The sequence below is a fragment of the Ochotona curzoniae genome, unplaced genomic scaffold, assembly GCF_017591425.1.
Source record: "Ochotona curzoniae isolate NIBS_2020 unplaced genomic scaffold, NIBS_Ocur_1.0 contig_21, whole genome shotgun sequence".
Classification (NCBI taxonomy): Eukaryota; Metazoa; Chordata; class Mammalia; order Lagomorpha; family Ochotonidae; genus Ochotona; species Ochotona curzoniae.
Window position 1 is genome coordinate 3970065 of NW_024465322.1, and position 18684 is coordinate 3988748.

The following is an 18684-nucleotide window of genomic DNA, read 5'->3' on the forward strand; positions in this document are numbered from 1 at the left end:
TGGTGATTATTTCACATCATTGTTTTCGATAAAGGACATGTGAACACCACATGCACTTATTAAAGAGGCAAACTTTTGGTTCTGCAGATAACAACGATTTAATGTAATAAGGCACACTTACAAAGTAAAGCACATTTACAATCATAAATTTAAAAATCTGAACATGAGACACTTGCCACAAGTTTATTGTAACTGACGTAGCGGGGTTTCTTATACTACAGGAAAAGCAAATGGACCAAAGGAAAAAAAAAAACAGTGCCATTTATGCTGTACTTTTATCCACCGGCCAGAGGAACCTCGATTTCAGCAAACGGCATCTGCTGATGGCTTCGCATTTGTACTTCACGAGGGTTGCAGGCTTCGATCAGGCTCATTTATTTTATTTCAATGGTGTTTAGAACAAACCAGTCAGTTTGCAATCCCACAAGCTGGCAATGTGCTAAAAGCCCAAACGGCGGTTTTCCTGGATTTATTCTCATAGTTGAAATGTAGGTGAAACAAAAGCAAGCAAAACAAGGAGTCCTGGGGGCTGGCCTTGCCTGGTGGGTAAAGTGCTACCTGTGATGTTGGCATCGCATATAGGTGCCAGCTTGTGTCCTGGCTCTTCCATTTCTGATCCAGCTCTCTGTTAATGGCCTGGGAAAGCAGGGAAGATGGCAAAGTGTTTGGGCCCCTGCCACCCCTGTGGGAAGAAGTTCCTGGCTCCTAACTCCTGGGTTTGGCTTGGAGCAGCTCTCGGCCTTCACAGCCATTTGGGGATGGAACAGTGGGTGGATTATCTGTCTCTCCCTCTCTCTAATTCTGCCTTTCAAATAAATGAATAACTCTTTTTTTTTTTAAAGAGGGGAATTTAAAGAAAAACTGCACCTAATTATCCTCGCTCTCATTTTAATTATGCCGTTTTAATCATTATTAAATTCTATCTTGAATAAACAGCTGCTTAAAACAAATATAAAAACCGTGCTGTTAGGAATGGAGTCAGGCAGGATTATGTGGGATAAACTTTAACACAAGAATAAGGACTGCTGGAGAATCTGTTCTTTCAAGGAAGAATTTGAACAAGCCTAAAGAATGTAAACGCTATCGATATACTTCCCCCTATGGCTTCCACACCCCAAGAAAAAAAGCAAATGTGTGTAAGATAGATCTCCAAAAAGAGAAGCAACAGAGCAAATGAGAACTAGATACGGTTTCTAGCAGAATGCAGTCGCTTTCAAAATATTTGTGCACTGATGAGAGGGAAGTTGAGAGATGGTGACGTAAGAGAGGCACCACACACACCTTAGAGACAGGGCGTGCGGGCTGAAAGGAGCACACCCCCACCCCACCGCAACGGAGAACCTTCGCTCAGGTCGCTCCCACCCACACCACATTCCGCCAGAGATGCCTCCCCACAGCCATGCAGACCCTCCCAAACGACAATCCCACCGTCACTTTGACATCGGTCGGTATTCTGGAATAAAAGGCATTTGGTTGCCAAAGACAAACAGAAAGCCAGGAAGGAAAGACAAGCCTAAAGGTCAAATGCAAACTCTCCTCTTGTTTGTAGATGGGTTTTCAGATCACTTCCAGATCACCCTTCTCTCTGAAGGAGCAACTGTGCCAGGTTTAAGGACGTAAGATAACAGGAAACCATGACAAGTGTTGATGCATTTAGCCCGCTCCATACTGCACGCTTCAGTCGCTACAGGCAAACAAGAAAAGTCGACATGATTTCATCTTTATCCCAACCAGGGGTGTAAAGCGATTAACAGTTATGAAAGTTTGGTATTACCAATAGTAATAATTTAAAAACCAGCGAGCTTCTAGGATCTTCTGAGGACTGCACACAGTGTAAGAGATTTGGCTCCCAGGCGGTGCAGTTAACAGTTAAGAGCTGTGCCCAGGGTTTAGGGGAGGACAGAATATTCAGGGCGAAAGGGACCTCACTGATTTGTTTCTGGTTGTTTTTGATGGCCATTTCTTGATTTTCAGCTGGGAAGTAAATGAATACATGATCATGGTAAGCCTACAATCACTGGTAGCAGTTATCATTTACACTATTTTTGCTTCCTTGTCAAACCTGACAGTGTAAAGGTAGGTGACAGCAACAACATTTCTGAGCGACTCCTGCCTTGTCCTCTGGTTCAGGACGTGTATGCACCGTGATGTTAGACACAGGCCGTCGCTACCGCTGTGCAGAGATCGATACAACGATCAGAAATTAGAACGAATGGACTTCAGTCTTCACTGATGAGGGCAGGGTACCTAGGAATGGGTACTATTTGAATCATTTCCTTTGTCTGATCAAATTAAATAGGACAGTTATTTTTATCATGTTGGCATCTTGATGTATAATTATATGTTAGCAATGCAATGTGCGTAGGAAAGCCTTCATATGTGAGCCACATTCCATCTGTCTATACCAGTTTATTTGGCCCGTTCTTGTATTTCTGCCTATCAGAAGCTTTCACATGGTCTAGATTCCTATTCCTCTCAATCTTCAAGATTTCTCCTCTTGAGGGACCAGTGCCACGGCATAGCCAGAGAAGCAGCTGCCGGCAACAGCAGCATCTCCTGTGGGTACCAGCGTGCATCCCGGCTGATCCATTTCTGATTCAGTTCCTTGCTAATACATCTGGAAAAAGCACTGGAAGATGGCCCAAATCCCTGGGCCCCTGCATCCATATAGGCTTCAGATAGGACCATTCGGGCAGGGAACAAATGGATTGGAAGGTCTCTATTTCTCTCACTCTGCAACTCTGCATTTCAAATAAAATACATATTTTAAAGAATCTGTGTCCATACTGCGACTCTTTCACCCCCTCTCCCTTCTTGTCACCAGGGACCGCGGTGGCCATGGATCCATGGAGAAGTCAGACAAAAAGCTGAACAGGAGGTCTATTCATGTAAGGTGAAACGGTTCTGTGGTCCACGCCTAGTTGATGACGCCCTTGCTTTCAGAATAGCCAGTGCTTCCAGGGACTCCCAGTGCCTCCGTGCTGAGGTTCTCAGGATCATGACTCAGGCTCAGATGACACACTGCTGGGCGAGTGATGTCAATGCAGAGTGAGATTAGTCATTGTACAGAAAAGGCTATGGTGCCGCCAAATGCAAACAGGGTAGAGATGTTCCAATTTCATAACAACCCCAACAGTCCCAATGGCATTATCTGGAAGGAACTGCACAGATAAAATGGCAAGCAGAAATGACAAGCTCTGGTCCACAAACTTAGAGATAATTCTATTTTCTCCAGAGCAAACATGAACAAACTTGTCATGAGAACAAGTGATTTAAGAACTTGCAGTCAAAAAATGTAAAGAAAAAGTACTACAGGGCATTTTAAGCAGTTAATAGATATATTATTGTCTTTCTTGATTTTGTGATGTCTGTGCTACTGTCAACTTTCTAAACGTTTTGTAATTTGTTATGATTCCTTCTCTCACTCTAAGTAAGCATTCTGTTGGTTCCAGTACTGTGTTACGACAGGCTGAGGTGCTGTTTGTGATAGCGACACAGGGGTCCCACGTGATCTCAGGTTTACGTCCTGGCTGTTCTACTTCCAGTCCGGCTTCCTGTGGATGCGCCATGGAAAACAGCAGAAGACGGCCTAAGTGTTGGGTTTCCTACTACCTCATGTGGAAGTGCCAGATGGAGCCAGGAGCCTTTCCAGCCATGGAAGTGACTTTGGGAGTGAACCAATGGATGCAAAATCTGTGTGTGTGTGTGTGTGTGTGTATCTTCCTCTCTACAGTCACAACTTAGGTAACTATGTGTTCAAACTTAGGTAACAATAAGAGTAATCATTTATTAAGATTTCATTAATTTTAATGACACTTTCGCCCTTACCCAATGTAATACAAGCTTCCAATGTGGCCCGACAAAGCCCAAGCTCCTCTAAAGGCACCATTCCCTCCATGTGCATTCCTGCACTGTGTGAACATCTATCTTAGGTCTCAGAGCACAGAACTACAGGCTACCAAGTTGATTTTCAATATTGGTTAGCACGGCACAAGCAAGCAATAAGCATATTTTAATGACAGGACAGCAGCAAAAAAAAAAAATAAGGATGTACATATTAGCTAGTTTTATAGTCATTCTGCAATGTATGTAGGAGGGTACTTCAGAACAAGCTATATATTTTTTTTTGTCAAAGGAAATAGATATTTGTGGAAAAGATTTTTAAAAGATGATTTTTGAAACTATTAGTTAAGGCAAGTATGGGTTAACTAGAAGGCAATGAACGACATGGAAACAATGGTAAATAACCATTTGCTTGGGCAAAACACACATCATTGATCGTTGGACTGTGGTGGAGATGAACTTGAATGAAATCTGGGCTGACTTTCATGAACCTCAGGGACTCAACCAAAGCTGGAGATGACCTGAACGCTCTGGGACTTGCTAACTGAAGTGACTGCACTAAGCAGGCAGGGAGAATCCAGCAAAGCTGTTAGAGTTTACTATCTCAAGAATGCACTAGCCCGTGTGCAAAGTGGTAGCCTGAGATAGTCCAAGGAAGCCCACATTAAGCATGTGAGACATCTGTCCACTGTGCAAAAGGCCGTTTAACATGACATTCATGCACAGACGCAAGCAGCCACCATGGTTCACAAATAACCTCTCATTTTCTTCCCATCTCACCGACCATACATAAGTCAGGCAGAGAGTAACTAGATCTGTAATAAAGTTGGAGCCACTTTTAAAAACTGAAATCTTAAGAACTTCTAATGAAGACGAAGGAGTTACTCCCTTCCTGTGGTCATAGTTATCTGGGTCCACAGTATCTTTAGAGTAGCTGAATTCTGGAATTCAAGTAACTTATTTTTAATTTGTTTACTGATTTCGGAAAGATAGAATGGGGTATATGCCATATGTTACGTGACGTCACCAGCAGAGTCAGGGCAATACTCTCTAACCAAACATGCTGATATTTCTGCAGTGAAAGGCCTGAAGACTCGCACGAATCATGGAAATACACATTATAAAAAGCCTAATCATTTCAAGTCAGTTCTCACTGCCAAGTAAATTCAAATTGTGTCAAGCTTTGCCTCCATGTCAAGTAAAATTAAAAAAAAAAAAAGAAGAAGAAAATACGGAACTACAGACTGTGCGCCTTATGCCCCAATATCCACTTCTATTTCTTTTGACTTTGATAGTAGAAGGATACATCAATTGGTATTGTGTCTCTCAGGGCCCGGGTAGTTTATTTTATTGGGTTGTGCCCTTTTCCACCAATCCCAGGGCTTTTCAAAAGTAAATCAGAACAGAACCTACTAGAAGCAGCTATTGTCCCCCTGAGGATTGGTGCTGGTTGCTGGGAGCAGCCTCTTCCCCAGGGCTTTCTGCCTTGCAAACAAGCTGCCTTTTCAATCTTAGCACAGAATCACTGAAGGAGGAGGGAACGGATCTCACAGAATTTATAGATAGGGGAGAAGCCCTGCCAGCAGTCACGCCTCTCCACAGCAGAGCAGGTCCCATAAATACTGAAGGTTCAGGGAGGTTCCTGGACGGAGGCCTGTTGAGGATTCTTGCAGTCCACTCCAACTCCTGCCATTACTCAGGGCTTGGGGCTGAGACACAGGCCAAACGCTGGATGCAATAGAGAAGCATTGTCAAGTTACAGCAAAGGAACAGGTCCTGCTGCTCAGAGGGAGCAAATTTTAGCAAGATCCGCACGTCCTTTCATCTTTTCAAGATAGATAAATGGATGACGGGCCGTTAACTTGCAGTTGCAGTGAGAGGCGAGACAGAAAAGAGATGAATGGGTAACTTTTGGGAGAAAGGTTTTAAAAAGCGAGGCTCTGTCGTTCCCAAGAGGACGTTACCTATTAACTTCAGGCAAGGGCAAACAAGACAGAGACCGTGCCTCCATGTGCAGAATGTGGTGGACCACATCAGGATTTGGTGCAAGCAGCAATTCCGTCAACGGCGACTCTTTTGTCTGCCTTTTAAGCAAAGGGCAAGTTGTAAAAGCCTAGTACCACTCATTAGAGAGAGGACATTGTCAGTTATTTCCTAGAGAATCACAGGGAGAGATCATGCCTAACTCAGTACTTCTGTTCAAATTTTTCGCTGGAAGAACCGTGTGTATTTATTCTCCCAGCATCAACAATATAAAACAATGCTGAAATTAGGCTCTGGGTTTTCCTTTTTTTTTTTTTGCGGGGGTGGGAGGTATTCTCTTCTCTTTACTGAGAAGAAAAAGCCTCTGAGCATTAACCAACTCATGAGCAGTTTTTAAAAATGCCTCTTAGTTTTAAGCATATCAGTTTGCAATTTCCAGAAGTCTGGAAACAGTTTTATGTTTAATGTTTAGACTGGGTTTTCCCTCCTTCCTGCTACAAAAATCTATAATTCATGTATTTTTGCACCGTTTTTTTTAAAAAGACATGTTTATACAAATGTTTCGCTAATTTGTCAATTTTATTAAAATGTCACCACATCTGTTATCTAGCAGTGAGTAGCTTTTTGCCTGGTACTTTTTTTTTTCCAACAAAGCTTATTTATTTTATTTATAGTCGAGGCACAGCGAGAGAGACAGAAAGAGAGAGACAAAGACACAGGGACACAGATCTCCCATCTGCTGGCTTAATCCCCACCTGTGTGCTACAGTCAGTGGATGGTTAAGCCGAAACCAGGAGCCAGGAACTCAGTCCAGGACGTCTAAGTCATTGAGACATCTCCCCGCCAGCATACACAAGAAGTGTTGGAATGGGAAGCGGATCTCAACACAAACCCAGATACTCCACTTCTGGATGCTGGTGCTCCAAGTACAACTGTTGCACCAGCTGCCCCCACAAATTCTCTCTCTTCCTATTTTACTATAACCGCTAATTACCCATTGAGTACTTGGGAGTGCAGAGTCTAAGGCAAGAGGAGAAACATCTGCCTGGATATATAGGAGAATCTGTATCCAATTGGACTGTTTAGCCAAGGGCTGCCTGCACAGGGAATGTCATTACTGGCTGAGCTCTGAGTACGCTCTGAGCTGCTGTCCCCAATATGGGGTGGTGCCTACACGTCTTCCCTCTCAGAGTGGCTTTGAAAGCCATGCTACACAAACTTGATTTGCCTGATGGTCACTGGGTCAGATAATGTCTTATGGCAGCCCAGGCGGGAAGTGCCCTGAAGCTTCTTAGTCCCAAATGACAGAGAGGGGAATTGTGACCGAAAGGAGCCGACAGATACTACATTAATTAAGAACAGGACCATTCTGCAGGAGAGAAAATCTTAGAATTAACTCTTGTATCGGTCAGGAATAAATGAATTTAATTTTGGTAAAATATGATAACAACACAGATAAATCATTTTTAAATAAAAATAAAGAAGTGAACATATCTCAAATCTTTTGTCATCTCCAACTATCAATTAAATCAATATTTAAATGTGGAAATCTAAAGTTTATGTCTAGGTCTGTTTGCCAGTCAAAAATTAACCCGCTGTGGGATTTAGTAACTGTTAACTGAGGAAGCGTCTTCTACAGAAGCAAATGTTCCATTTGAAGCATCTACTAAAAACTCATCTTAAAAATTAAGAGAGGTCAAACAAAGCAGAAGAATATAGTCAATAAAAATACTCTAACATATTGTGCACTAAAAACATACTTCCTTCCAAGTTGAGATGCCTTTCATGACACATAAGAGCCAAGTTCGATTTGAACAAGTTAAAAAACGATGCTACTTGTACTAATTTTATTTTCAGACCGACTTCATTAGCAAACAGGCTACTGGATCCGCAAATCCTTCTTTCTGGGACAATGTGACACGATGTGATTTATTGTCTTTAATATTTTGTCCCTTCATCAACTTACTTTCCTTGGCTGAAATTGCCAAACCACATTAGGGGATGTTTTCCAGTTTATGGCAGATGGACAATGACCACAGGAGATAAAATGAACAGCTGTCTTCCTCCCCTTCTGTTCTTCCTTTGTTTTTTTTTTTTTTTCGCTTCTAACCTTATTCCCATTCCCTCACTTCTAAAATATTCATAATTTTACACTGCCATTGCCACTCTTAGAATGAAGAGAAGGATGGCTCTCTCAATTTATGGAATGCTATATCACCGTCCTTTTCAAGTTTCCTCCTAACCTCATGGTGGAACGCACCGCCCATAGCTGGTGCTGGGGAAGATGCAGGCAAAAGAAATGCAAAGTGTGCCAGGCTTTGCCAGCTTCCCTGCCATGCAGGGTTCCTTCCTCCAGGGCCCAGATAACCCATGCCTGAGTGCTCCTGCCTGGCCCATTTTCCAAGAGGACTAATCCTCTGCTCCCAAGCTCCCAGCAATCTGGAGATTCAGCAAGACCGTCCTTGCTCTTGTGTGGTTCTGACCTTGGCCTTGCCTTGTTCTCCTTGCAACGTGCCATGCCCCAGATCTTCACGGTGACCGTGACACTCTGGAGCGGGACCTCGCCTGCTCTTTCTTGTCTCTGGACTTTGCTCTTTCTTGGACTTCTCAGCTGTCTGCCTCAGTCTCGTTCATGCTCTGCATCCCTTAAGTGATGTTGACTGCCTTGCCTGGTTCCTTCCCGAATGTGCACCTTTCTTACGTTCCATGTGTAGATAATAAAGTTCTTTTTAAAGAACTTTGCCTTTAGTTGGCACATAACTGTCCACATTTATGAGTGCACTGTGATATTCTGATACATGTTCGCAGTGTACAACAACCCTGAGAATAAATGTCTTGGGGGCCAGGGCTTTGCTTTTCTCTTGCTTGGTGGGGTACACTGCATGATATATAATACACCTCTTTGTTTTATGTAATGCACGGCATTTGGCTGGTGTAGCGGTACACTGAGTTAAGCAGCTACTATTTGTGAAGTGAACATCCCATAACAGAGTGCCAGTTAGAGACCTGGACACACTATCCTGATCCAGCTTCGTACTGAAGTGCCTGAGAAAATTGCATAATTACATGGGCCCCTGCCATCCTGTGGGAGACCCAGATGAAGTTCCTGGGTCCTGGCTTCAGTCTGTTCCGGTCCTAATTGCTACGATTATTCTGGAAAAGAACCAATGGGTGGAAGATCTCTCTCGCTGCCTGTCTTCCACACTTCCCCTTTCTCTGTCACTCTGCCTTTCAAAGAAATTAAATCTTTAAAGTAATTATTGAAAAAAAACACACTTCCTAAAGATGTTGTCTTTGAGGGAGGAGTCCTTGATCTTTTTTTTTTTTAATAACAAAGTGAGAACCGCTGGCTTACGTTAAGTTCTAATATTGCTCATAGATTTCATTGTACATATTCCTTAGCCCCAGAAGTCAAGAACTGCACCTCATCAATCCAAAGCCAGGAGCCCGGTGTCTCTTCCGGGTCTCCCATGCAGGTGCAGGGTCCCAAGGCTTTGGGCTATCTTTGACTGCTTTCCCAGGCCACAGACAGGGATTGCTGGCTGGAGTCTGCTGCTCTGCTTCCAAAACAGTTCCCTCTTAATACTTCTTGGAAAGTAGTAGATGATGATCCAAACGCTTGGGCCCCCTGACACCTGTGTACCAAACCAGGTTGGAGTGTTTGGTTCCTGACTGTGGCCTTATCCAGTTCTCGGCTGTCATGGCCAAGTGGGAATGAACCAACAGACAGATCTTTCTCTTCCTAAAAGGCAGAGCAACATGGGAGAACTAAAAGAAGCTCTTGACTTCCAGTTTTGAATCAACTCAGTTCTGACTATTGCAGCCATGCGTGAGGCAGTATACAGAAGATTTCTTCCTCTCCATCTCTCCTCTCTTGTAAAGTCTGCCTTTCAAATAAAACCAAATATATTTTTAAAAAATTTCTACATTTTTAAACAATTTAATTTTTTTTCTCTTTTTATTCATTCTTACTTCCGTTTTTCTGCTTGAGAGTCCAAAACTATGTTTTGAATAACAGGAGCTAATCTGGTGGCTTTTGCTAAGGCCACGTTTGGGTTCAGTCTCAACAATTTCGATCAGATATTTTGGGGTTTGGGTCTCAGATATTAACTTTGCATCCTCTGCTTACCTCTACTTTTTGCTCTTTTTTTTTTTTTTAAATCATCTCCATTGTAATTGGTAGCAGTGAAAGGCAAGGGAATAGAAAATCTATGCAAGCTTTGTAGGACACACTTGACTATTCACAAAAACGTACCTTCCCCCATTTAATGGAGGATAACATCATTGGTGCAGACTCTCTCCTCCTTTAAATAAAGTTGCAAGTATGAAATGCTATGGGGTAGGCAGCTAGTTCAGGGGTAGGAGCTTGGCAGCCACGCCCTCCTCCCCAATATATGGTTCCTTCTGCCCACCTGTAATGCTCACTCATGGAACATGAGAGGGGGGCATAACCACTCCCCTCGCAAGCCCCCATCAAGGTCCAGAACAGGGAGGGGCTCGCTCTCTTGGTCATGTGCTTCCCTCTCTCTTGGCCTCCCCAGTATCCGATTGCTCTCTGGCTTCCTGTGGACAGACTCCAAGGACAGGAAGCCCCTGAGCAGTACCCCTGGATGTCTGCGTTCTTCTCCCTCTGTTTACTGCTTGGGTAGGACAGTAAAGATGTTCATGGTATACTTTTAAGAGTTCCAGGAGAGATGAGGCCTATCAGTAATGGAATGTGGGTAAAGAAGCCAGGAAATGGTGAATGTCTGCAGCTTTAATAAGTGTGTCCATGGTTGTTTGCTGGATGTTTCTTACGATAACTTAAATAGCTGGGGAAGCTGGGCCATAGGTCTTCAGTTTAACAGACGGGTTTCACGGGAATGACCATTTGTTCCTCTCATGGTTTCGAGTCATACTGGATTCCACTGGACTTGTCATTTGCTAATTTCCAGTGGGTCCTGTTATCACCAGGCTTGGTTAATAAAGACTCCTTAATACACCCTAGACTTGTCTGGTGTTATCTTGCTTGCACTCTGCAGCATGAAAAACATAACTGGGTAAAGAATATCTTTAATTAATGCTCATTATCCTACCAAAGAGTAAGAATACGTACTTAAAACACAGACTAATGATCGCTACTCAAACATTTTTGCCCACTAATAGTATAATGAATCTGGACCATGATTCCGGTTAAAACTCTCACAGGATCTGTTAAGCTACAAACAATTTTATGCTACTGTTTTATTCTATCACATCTTTAGAAAGATGAACTTTATTTTTTAATAAAAGGATTGCAGGCTCCTTATAGCAAAGTGAGATACTCTTTTTAAGAGATCAAAGAAAGCTCTTATTAAAAAAAGAACATGATTTCTGTTTTTACTAACGCTTCTTATGAACACATATGGACTTTCGCAACACATGTGAGTTGTTGAAGAAGATACGGTCCGTATGAGAAGAAAATAGCCCAAACTGTAATCAGGCAGTTTCACATTATACCTTCGCAGGCTGAAATGAGCCAGGCTGACCAAAAAAGTGATAAATATATAATAAAAATGGAAGAAAATTGCTGATAGGCACAATAAGCCATCCTGAGCTCCTGGACGCAGAATAATGACATTACAACGTGAACAGAGGGCTATGGAGGGAAACAGCCCTTTTGCCAGTGGTATCTCTCCAAGGAAATGAGGGTACAGAGGCTTAAGAGCGTCGTGCCAGGACACAGCTGCCAGATGCCACACGGAGAGATAGGAGGAAGATGCTGTGTCGTAGGACCAAGCTCAGAAACAGCTAGATACTACCCAGGAGGCAAGACCTTTCTTTCCCTTTAGAAATGTGTCCAAGTTACTGACTGATACATGCCTTCAAAAAATTAAAACAGGAAGTAATTGAACACAAAGTAAAGTGCAACACTTGGTCCAAAGTGACCTTGTCCATATGCAATGTTTTGGATAGAAATGCTTGCTTCTACCACAAAAGCATGTCAAAGAAATATTGCCAGATGCAGCCATTTTTTTTTCATTATCTACATCTGAATTAATCACACATTATTTATGTCGAACATGAAGCTTTAATTGGTTTGTTTCAGTCACCAATAATTACCTCACTCACTATGTTAGTTGGAGCTCAGGAAATTGAATAGATTTCAATCTTAATCTGTGCAACACATAGCTAGAAAGGTAATTCTGATGCAATGGAATAACCCAATGCAATCAAAATACATACGTAAATCATTTTAACATGTTTTGGATTACCTGTAGCATTTTAAATAGCACTCAGCACTCGATGCTGGAGAGAAGTGAGAACAAAATGTGGTGCTTGAAAAATATTATTTCACTCAAAAATGCTCTATTGATGCAAAATTAACACTTATCCTTCTCTAAATCTCAAAGCATTTGGCACTAGAATCCTGATGATACGCTACAATGAATACCAACATTTCCAAGCTAAATTGCTGTAATGAAAAATAAATAAATTGCCATAATTGCAAGAAATACTTACCAATGGAGAACTGGAGGACAGAAGCTGTTGTTGTATTGAGGCCCGTGGTCACCTGGAGAGAAGAAGACACGAATGTAAGACATGTTAGAAAGCAAAGAAGAGAAAGGTTGGTGAAGAAGAGCGGGGTGGTCAAAAAAGAAAAAGAAATGACTCATTAACTGAGGTGGTACTTTCCCACCAGAATCCTCACGGGGGAAAAATGGACAATAACATTTCCTTTAAATGAAATATCTTATTTCCCTCAGTTTTTATAGTAAGTCCTCCTTGGGTTTCCACTTGGGAACACTGGATCTTAAAAATCCAGGGGCACACTGTTACAAGAGAATTTTCAAAAAATTAACTTCACTTAGAGCCATCTTCACCAAGAACTACATTTGCGAACACTCAGGAAGGCATACTGCTTAGAAAAATGAAGCTTAGGGGTTTCACTAGTTCTCACTTATCACAGCTTGGACTAGGTTCAGTTTGGAAGTACAATCTGAGTTGTTGTGTTTTGGTAAACATAACGGCCACTGATAACTGAATTTCAGACTTTTGATTTGATGTATCTGTCTTTGATAAGCACAGCTTGGGTATGTCTTACAAGCTAGATCCACAAGGTACAGCATCAGCCAGCTCAAAGAAGAAGAGGTTTGGGTTGAGGGGACATGCATGTGTACTGGGCATCTGTGGACATGGCATTCCTGTCTTCTGACACATAACAATTACACAAAACAATTCTTACATTAGGCATTATGAGTAAGGCTTAATAATCAGAGATGATATAAAGTACATGGGATACATGTGGGTTAAAATTAAAAATTTCCATCACATGTGAAGAATTTCAGCATTCACACTTAGAAGCCCGCAGGAGTCCAGAGCCCAGCTTCCCACAGACACCAAGGGCAACTGGCTATTTCTCTGACGACAATATGGTACACCATTTAGTAAACTGTGGACATCGTCCCTACTTTTCAAAATCTATCTGAAGATGAATTGAGATATTTCTCAATCTATTTCCTCTGAATCCAAGTAAAAATCTATCTTAAGGAAATACTTCCCATGAGGTTAAAAAGCTGAAACTGTTTTAAAATACCTTAGATGAATGTGCTTATTTTAAACATTGTTCTTTTTGATTAAAGGCTAATATCACATTAATTCAGGAACACATCACTTCAAACTGAGTGTCCACTGTAATCTGGGCTATATTAAAACAATCAAGAATAATGATACCTATAAACATTCCAAATAAACTTTGAGTTTTTACATTCCGGAAATCTGAAGTTGGGCATTATATTCTTTGATGTTTTTGTATTGATTCTTCTTAAAAAAAGAGACAGAGGTTTACTTATTGTAAGAGTCACAGAGACGAGGGCCAAGGAGGGAGATCACTCATCCACAGGTTCACAGCTGGAATAGTTAGGGCCGGGCCGGATCAAGGCCAGGTCTCCTACAAGGGTCTCAGCGAACAAGAACTTGTGCCATTTTCTGCTGCTTTCCAAGGAGCATTATCAGAAAGCTGTATTACAAGCAGAGCTGCAGGGATTTGAACAGACACACATCAGACGCCAGTGTTGCGAGCAGAAGCTTAACCCACTACACTGTAATGCTGGCCCCAAGACATTTGTAATTTTTACTAGCCTGTAGGAAAAAAAACAAAAAAAATTTTTGCCGAAAATTTCCATAAATACTGCTTAATGAGGGCACCTTCTAAAATAGGTATTTATCCTAAGCTCAATTAACTATGGCAAAAATTGAATTTTGCTTAAGGTTTATAGATAATTAATTCAGTCATGGTACATTATTTAAAATGTACTGGCAAATCTAATTTTTTCAAGAAGAACTTTGCTGCCAGAGCCACATTTGTCTGCAGGAATATTATACAAGTTTTTGAGACTTGAATTATGAGCACCTATTATTTTAATTTGCATCCAATTAATTCTGTTTGTGTTTTAATTCCAATTGAAAACTCTTCAATTCATCAATGTTCTGACGCTAGTATCTTTAATAAATTAAATGTATCTATTGCCACGAAAGGGGTATTCAAGCAGCATAAAAGCCATGTTACAAGAATTAATTGGCTTTCATGTTTGGATAGCTAAATCTTCTTTGAATGACCTACCTAAGCTTTCCCTTTACTTCTTACAGTCAGTGATTCTGAATACCATGTGACAAAAGAGAGGAATGCAACCAGAGGACATGCAACCTTCAAGGACACCCCTTGAAGCCCAGGTGGGGAAAGGGGAAAGGCAGAGTGTAAGATGTGCAGGAGAAAGAGCTTAGGCCAAGGAATGGAGCCAGGACGGAACCTCAGCAGTGCCTCGCAGCCTTCTCAAGAATCTGAAAGGAGCAGTCTCTCCCCCCCATTCGCATCAACAGGCCCAGTGGCTCTGCTGCCGCAGAGCTCAGGAAACGGACAGTGGTTCCATCCAGAATGCTCATGCCTCCTTCCACTGGGCTCTAAGAACTCAACCTTTAGCAAGCCAGGGTTACCGAATCTCAAGCCAGGGATGGCAATCTGCTCCTCTGTAACCTAGCATCAACCCCAATTTTTGTTTTGTTTTGTTTTAAGCACTAGTGCTTGGGCCCTGATGCAATGGCTCATTGCCTAACCTTTGACTTACAGGTACCAGAATTTCACAGGAGCACCAGTTCCTATCCTGGCTGCTCCACTTCTCATCCAGCTCCCTGCCTATGGTCTGGGAAAGCAGTGAAGGATGGCCCAAGTCCTTGGGACTTTCACCTGTGTGCAAGACCTGGAAGAAGCTCCTGGTTCTTGGCATTGGCTCAGCTTCAGTCCTTGTGGCCATTTGGGAAGTGAACCAGGAGATGGAAGATCTTTCTTTCTCTGTCTCTCCTTCTGTCTGTAAATCTTCCTTTCCAACAAAAATATTTAAAAAAAAAAAGCACAAATGCTTTTTCACTTAAAATCTATCAAAGTTCCTTTGTGGTTAGGACACAAAGTTGAAAGATAACTAGACAAAATGAACATCTAGCATTTTTACTTATAAGGAGGAAAAAAAGGACAATGTTAAGAGCTAAATTTTAGGACCTGATATGACAGCATAGTGGTTAAACTCCTCGCCTTGCATGCACTGGGATCCCATATGGTCACCAGTTCTAATCCTGGTGGCTCTGCTTCCCATCCAGCTCCCTGCTTGTGGCCTAGGAAAGCAGTCAAGGACAGCCCAAAGCTTTGGGACCCTGCACCTGTGTGGGAGACCTGCAAGAACTCCTGGCTCCAGGCTTCAGATTGGCTCAGCTCCAGCCATTGTGCTCACTTGGGGAGTGAATCATCGGACGGAAGATCTTCCTCTCTGTCTCTCCTCCTATCTGTATATCTGTCTTTCCAATAAAAATAAATAAATCTTTTTTTTTAAGAGCTAAACTTTACACAAGTTGGTCCTGGCGCGGTAGCTCAGCGGCTAAAATCCTCGCCTTGCATGTGCCGGGATGCCATATGGGTGCCGGTTCTAATCCCGGCAGCCCTGCTTCCCATCCAGCTCCCTGCCTGTGGCCTGGGAAAGCAGTCGAGGACGGCCCAAAGCCTTGGGACCCTGCACCTGCGTGGGAGACCCGGAAGAGGCTCCTGGCTTTGGAATGGTGTAGCTCCGGCTGTTGTGGCTGCTTGGGAGTGAATCCCTAGACAGAATATTTTCCTGTCTGTCTCTCCTCCTTTCTATACCTGACTTTGCAATAATAATAATTAAAACCACTTTATACAAGTTTAACTTTTTTTAGGTGTGATGCATGTTTAGATGTAAGTAGCCTGAGAGGGTACTTTCAAAAGTTCGTAGGCACCTGAAATCAAAAGAGAAGTATTTTGGTGTAAAAAAATTTTTTTGAAGTCATATGTGGAGAAATTTTCAAGAAGTTCATGGACGACATACATCACGTAAAAACAATCCTCAGATTTCAAACATTCTACTGTCAAAATAAGCTTATCCTAATTCATCTTTTCTGCCTCATTTTTGAAGGCCCCCTCATCTATCACGAGGCGCCAATTTTTTATAAAGCCATCTCATCCAGGGAAGCATCGTAGTTCATGCCATCTTTTGATACTTTGGATGTTATTGCTGAATGGTTTACTTTTAAATTCAAAAGCATCATCATTTTGAGATATTTCAAACGGAAGTCATCAGTAAGATCGCCAATTTTCATCTGAACTGTCAGAGTGTAAGCGGATCTGTTGCTGCCACAAAGTTCAGCCAAGGGTACAAAACAGCACACACAAAGAGCACAGACTCACCAGCTCTCGTGGGCTGTACGGTTCGCAGAAGGTGACAGCATTGCCCTGCATGATCGCCCCACATTGGTCTCCAATCTCACAGTTGTTACAGGCAGCCCTGCGGGAACACAGCACACAGCCCGGTCTGAGAACCAGCACACACGATGGTTTACTGCTCAGGTGGGAAAAGGTACAACGCGGATGGCTCTTCGGCCTCACTGAGCGGTTCTGGGAAAGCAATGCTATTCCGCATGATGACAAGGTGAAGGAGACTTGAAATCAGAAAAACCTGAAGATAAATGACAATGCTTCCACATATTTGGATTTCGGAGAGAGCAGATTGTTAGATTACTTGATGAGCAAGTTAGCGGTCTCCCTAAACCTAATTTCATACAGTTCTTCTGAGGATTTAATGGGGGCGTCAAGTATAAACCAAAAAGTACACAACAAACTTTAAAGTAAGTATTTAATGATGGAAGATGGCAATATATATCAATAATTACAGAATTCCTAACAGATCTAGTAAAACGATGTTGGGGCAAATCAAACATAAGCAAAATGATATCTACCTCTATAATAAACTAAAAGTCTGTATCTCAGAAACTAGAATGTTTCACAAATTTTAAAACTTTCTTCTTTTATATTATGGTAGACACAAGTGTTTAAAATAATTGTCCTTAAACAAACTTGTCTGTATGTATCCCACCAACCTAAGAATTGAATCAGATTATATTTGATGCACATGACAGCATAAAATATAAATAAAGCCAGGCAAATTTTTGGATACTGAGTTTTTAGGTTAACCTTACAAAGAATTAGCTACTTGATTCTTATATAATGAAGTGACTAATAAAAACTTAGGAGAAAAAGTTTTGAAAATAAAGTTATTTATGTCTATGTAGCAGCATCCGCAGGTGCGGTTATTCTGGGTTTGACTTTGTGTATTTTCAGTAGCATTTACGATGCTCTGCATTGTGGCATTTCCTCCTACAATCATTACACACCTACGGCGCAGGAAGCAAGATCTATGCCTCCCCTGTCTGAACCTCCAGCCGCCCAAGAGCTGTATTTCATGTGGAAAGAGCGTTTTCAATGACTTTTACACTCCAAGTACCCAAGTCGGCGGAAAGGGCACTCCGCCCTTTGTTTCAGAGACCCTTGTGCTACGCCCTTCTGGCTGTTTGTTACTCTCAGCAAAAGGAGGCCCATCCAAGCAGGAAGACAGAGAAGTGTGAAGAGATAAAGTGGCCCATAAAGCTAAGAGGCAGAAGTAGAAAAGTAAATACATACACACACACACATATATATAAAATATATATAGCAAATACATGTGCTATGATTGAACAGAGCTTGCTGCTCCAAACTCATGCAGACGCTTCATGCTAACATTTACAGGAATGATGCTAGTAGATCAGATGGTTTAGGGACAGCTCTAGACCTAATGATGAGAGCTACGAGGTAGGCCCAGGGGAAGGCCTTTAGGTCATGGGCGAAGCAGGTAGCTCTCAACAGAGGGTTGGCTATTTAAGTTAATTTCAGGTCCTCTTCCCAGTTTCTTGTTTTCCGCCATCAACCCCACCCCACGACTGGCTGGACATGCAGTCTGCCATGGTTAGCTTCCCCAGATACCAGACTAATGGGCACACCTGATCCTGAACCGTGAGTTTCCACACCAGGAGTTAAAGCAACCTTGTTCTTCCCATAAAGCTCCTCTCCTGCATTTCAAGTAACAAGACAATGACTGATTCCAAGTGCAAACATTCTTGTATTTTATACAAGGAATAAATGGCGACATTGTTTTAACCTTCTCGATTGTGTTCCCATACGAGCAGATCAGTAACATCAAATGTCTTAATCTTTTTAGAAAAAAAAAGGGATTTTTTAAATATGGAATGTATATCTCAGCATCGCAAGCCTTGGTAGGAGATACAAATAATCTCTTGATTGCCTAATAAGATGTCTTTGATATCAGAAGAGATGCCTTAGAGCCTGGGAAGAGAAAGAATCCTGTCTCTTGATCATCATTGATAGCACGCTGCATCCTAGAATTATTTGGTATTGAATAAATAAGTGCATAAGAGACAATTTCATAAACAGAACTTCTGCTAAGGTGTGATTCCTAAAGAACTGGAATAATGCCTGGCATGACGTGTTAGCCATTACCATCATCA

The 18684-nt window shown here is 42.0% G+C and overlaps 1 protein-coding gene across 2 annotated transcripts in view; it reads right to left on the reverse strand.

Moving 5' to 3' along the window:
- RELN (reelin) overlaps positions 1-18684 on the reverse strand; it is a 357318-nt gene that overhangs the window by 166822 nt on the left and 171812 nt on the right. For both annotated transcript variants that reach the window (XM_040971387.1, XM_040971386.1), the window contains exons 7-8: positions 16535-16631; positions 12307-12358 (exon numbers count right to left, since the gene is read on the reverse strand). In XM_040971387.1, coding sequence (XP_040827321.1) covers positions 12307-12358; positions 16535-16631 — 149 coding nt within the window. The remainder of the gene's footprint in view (positions 1-12306; positions 12359-16534; positions 16632-18684) is intronic.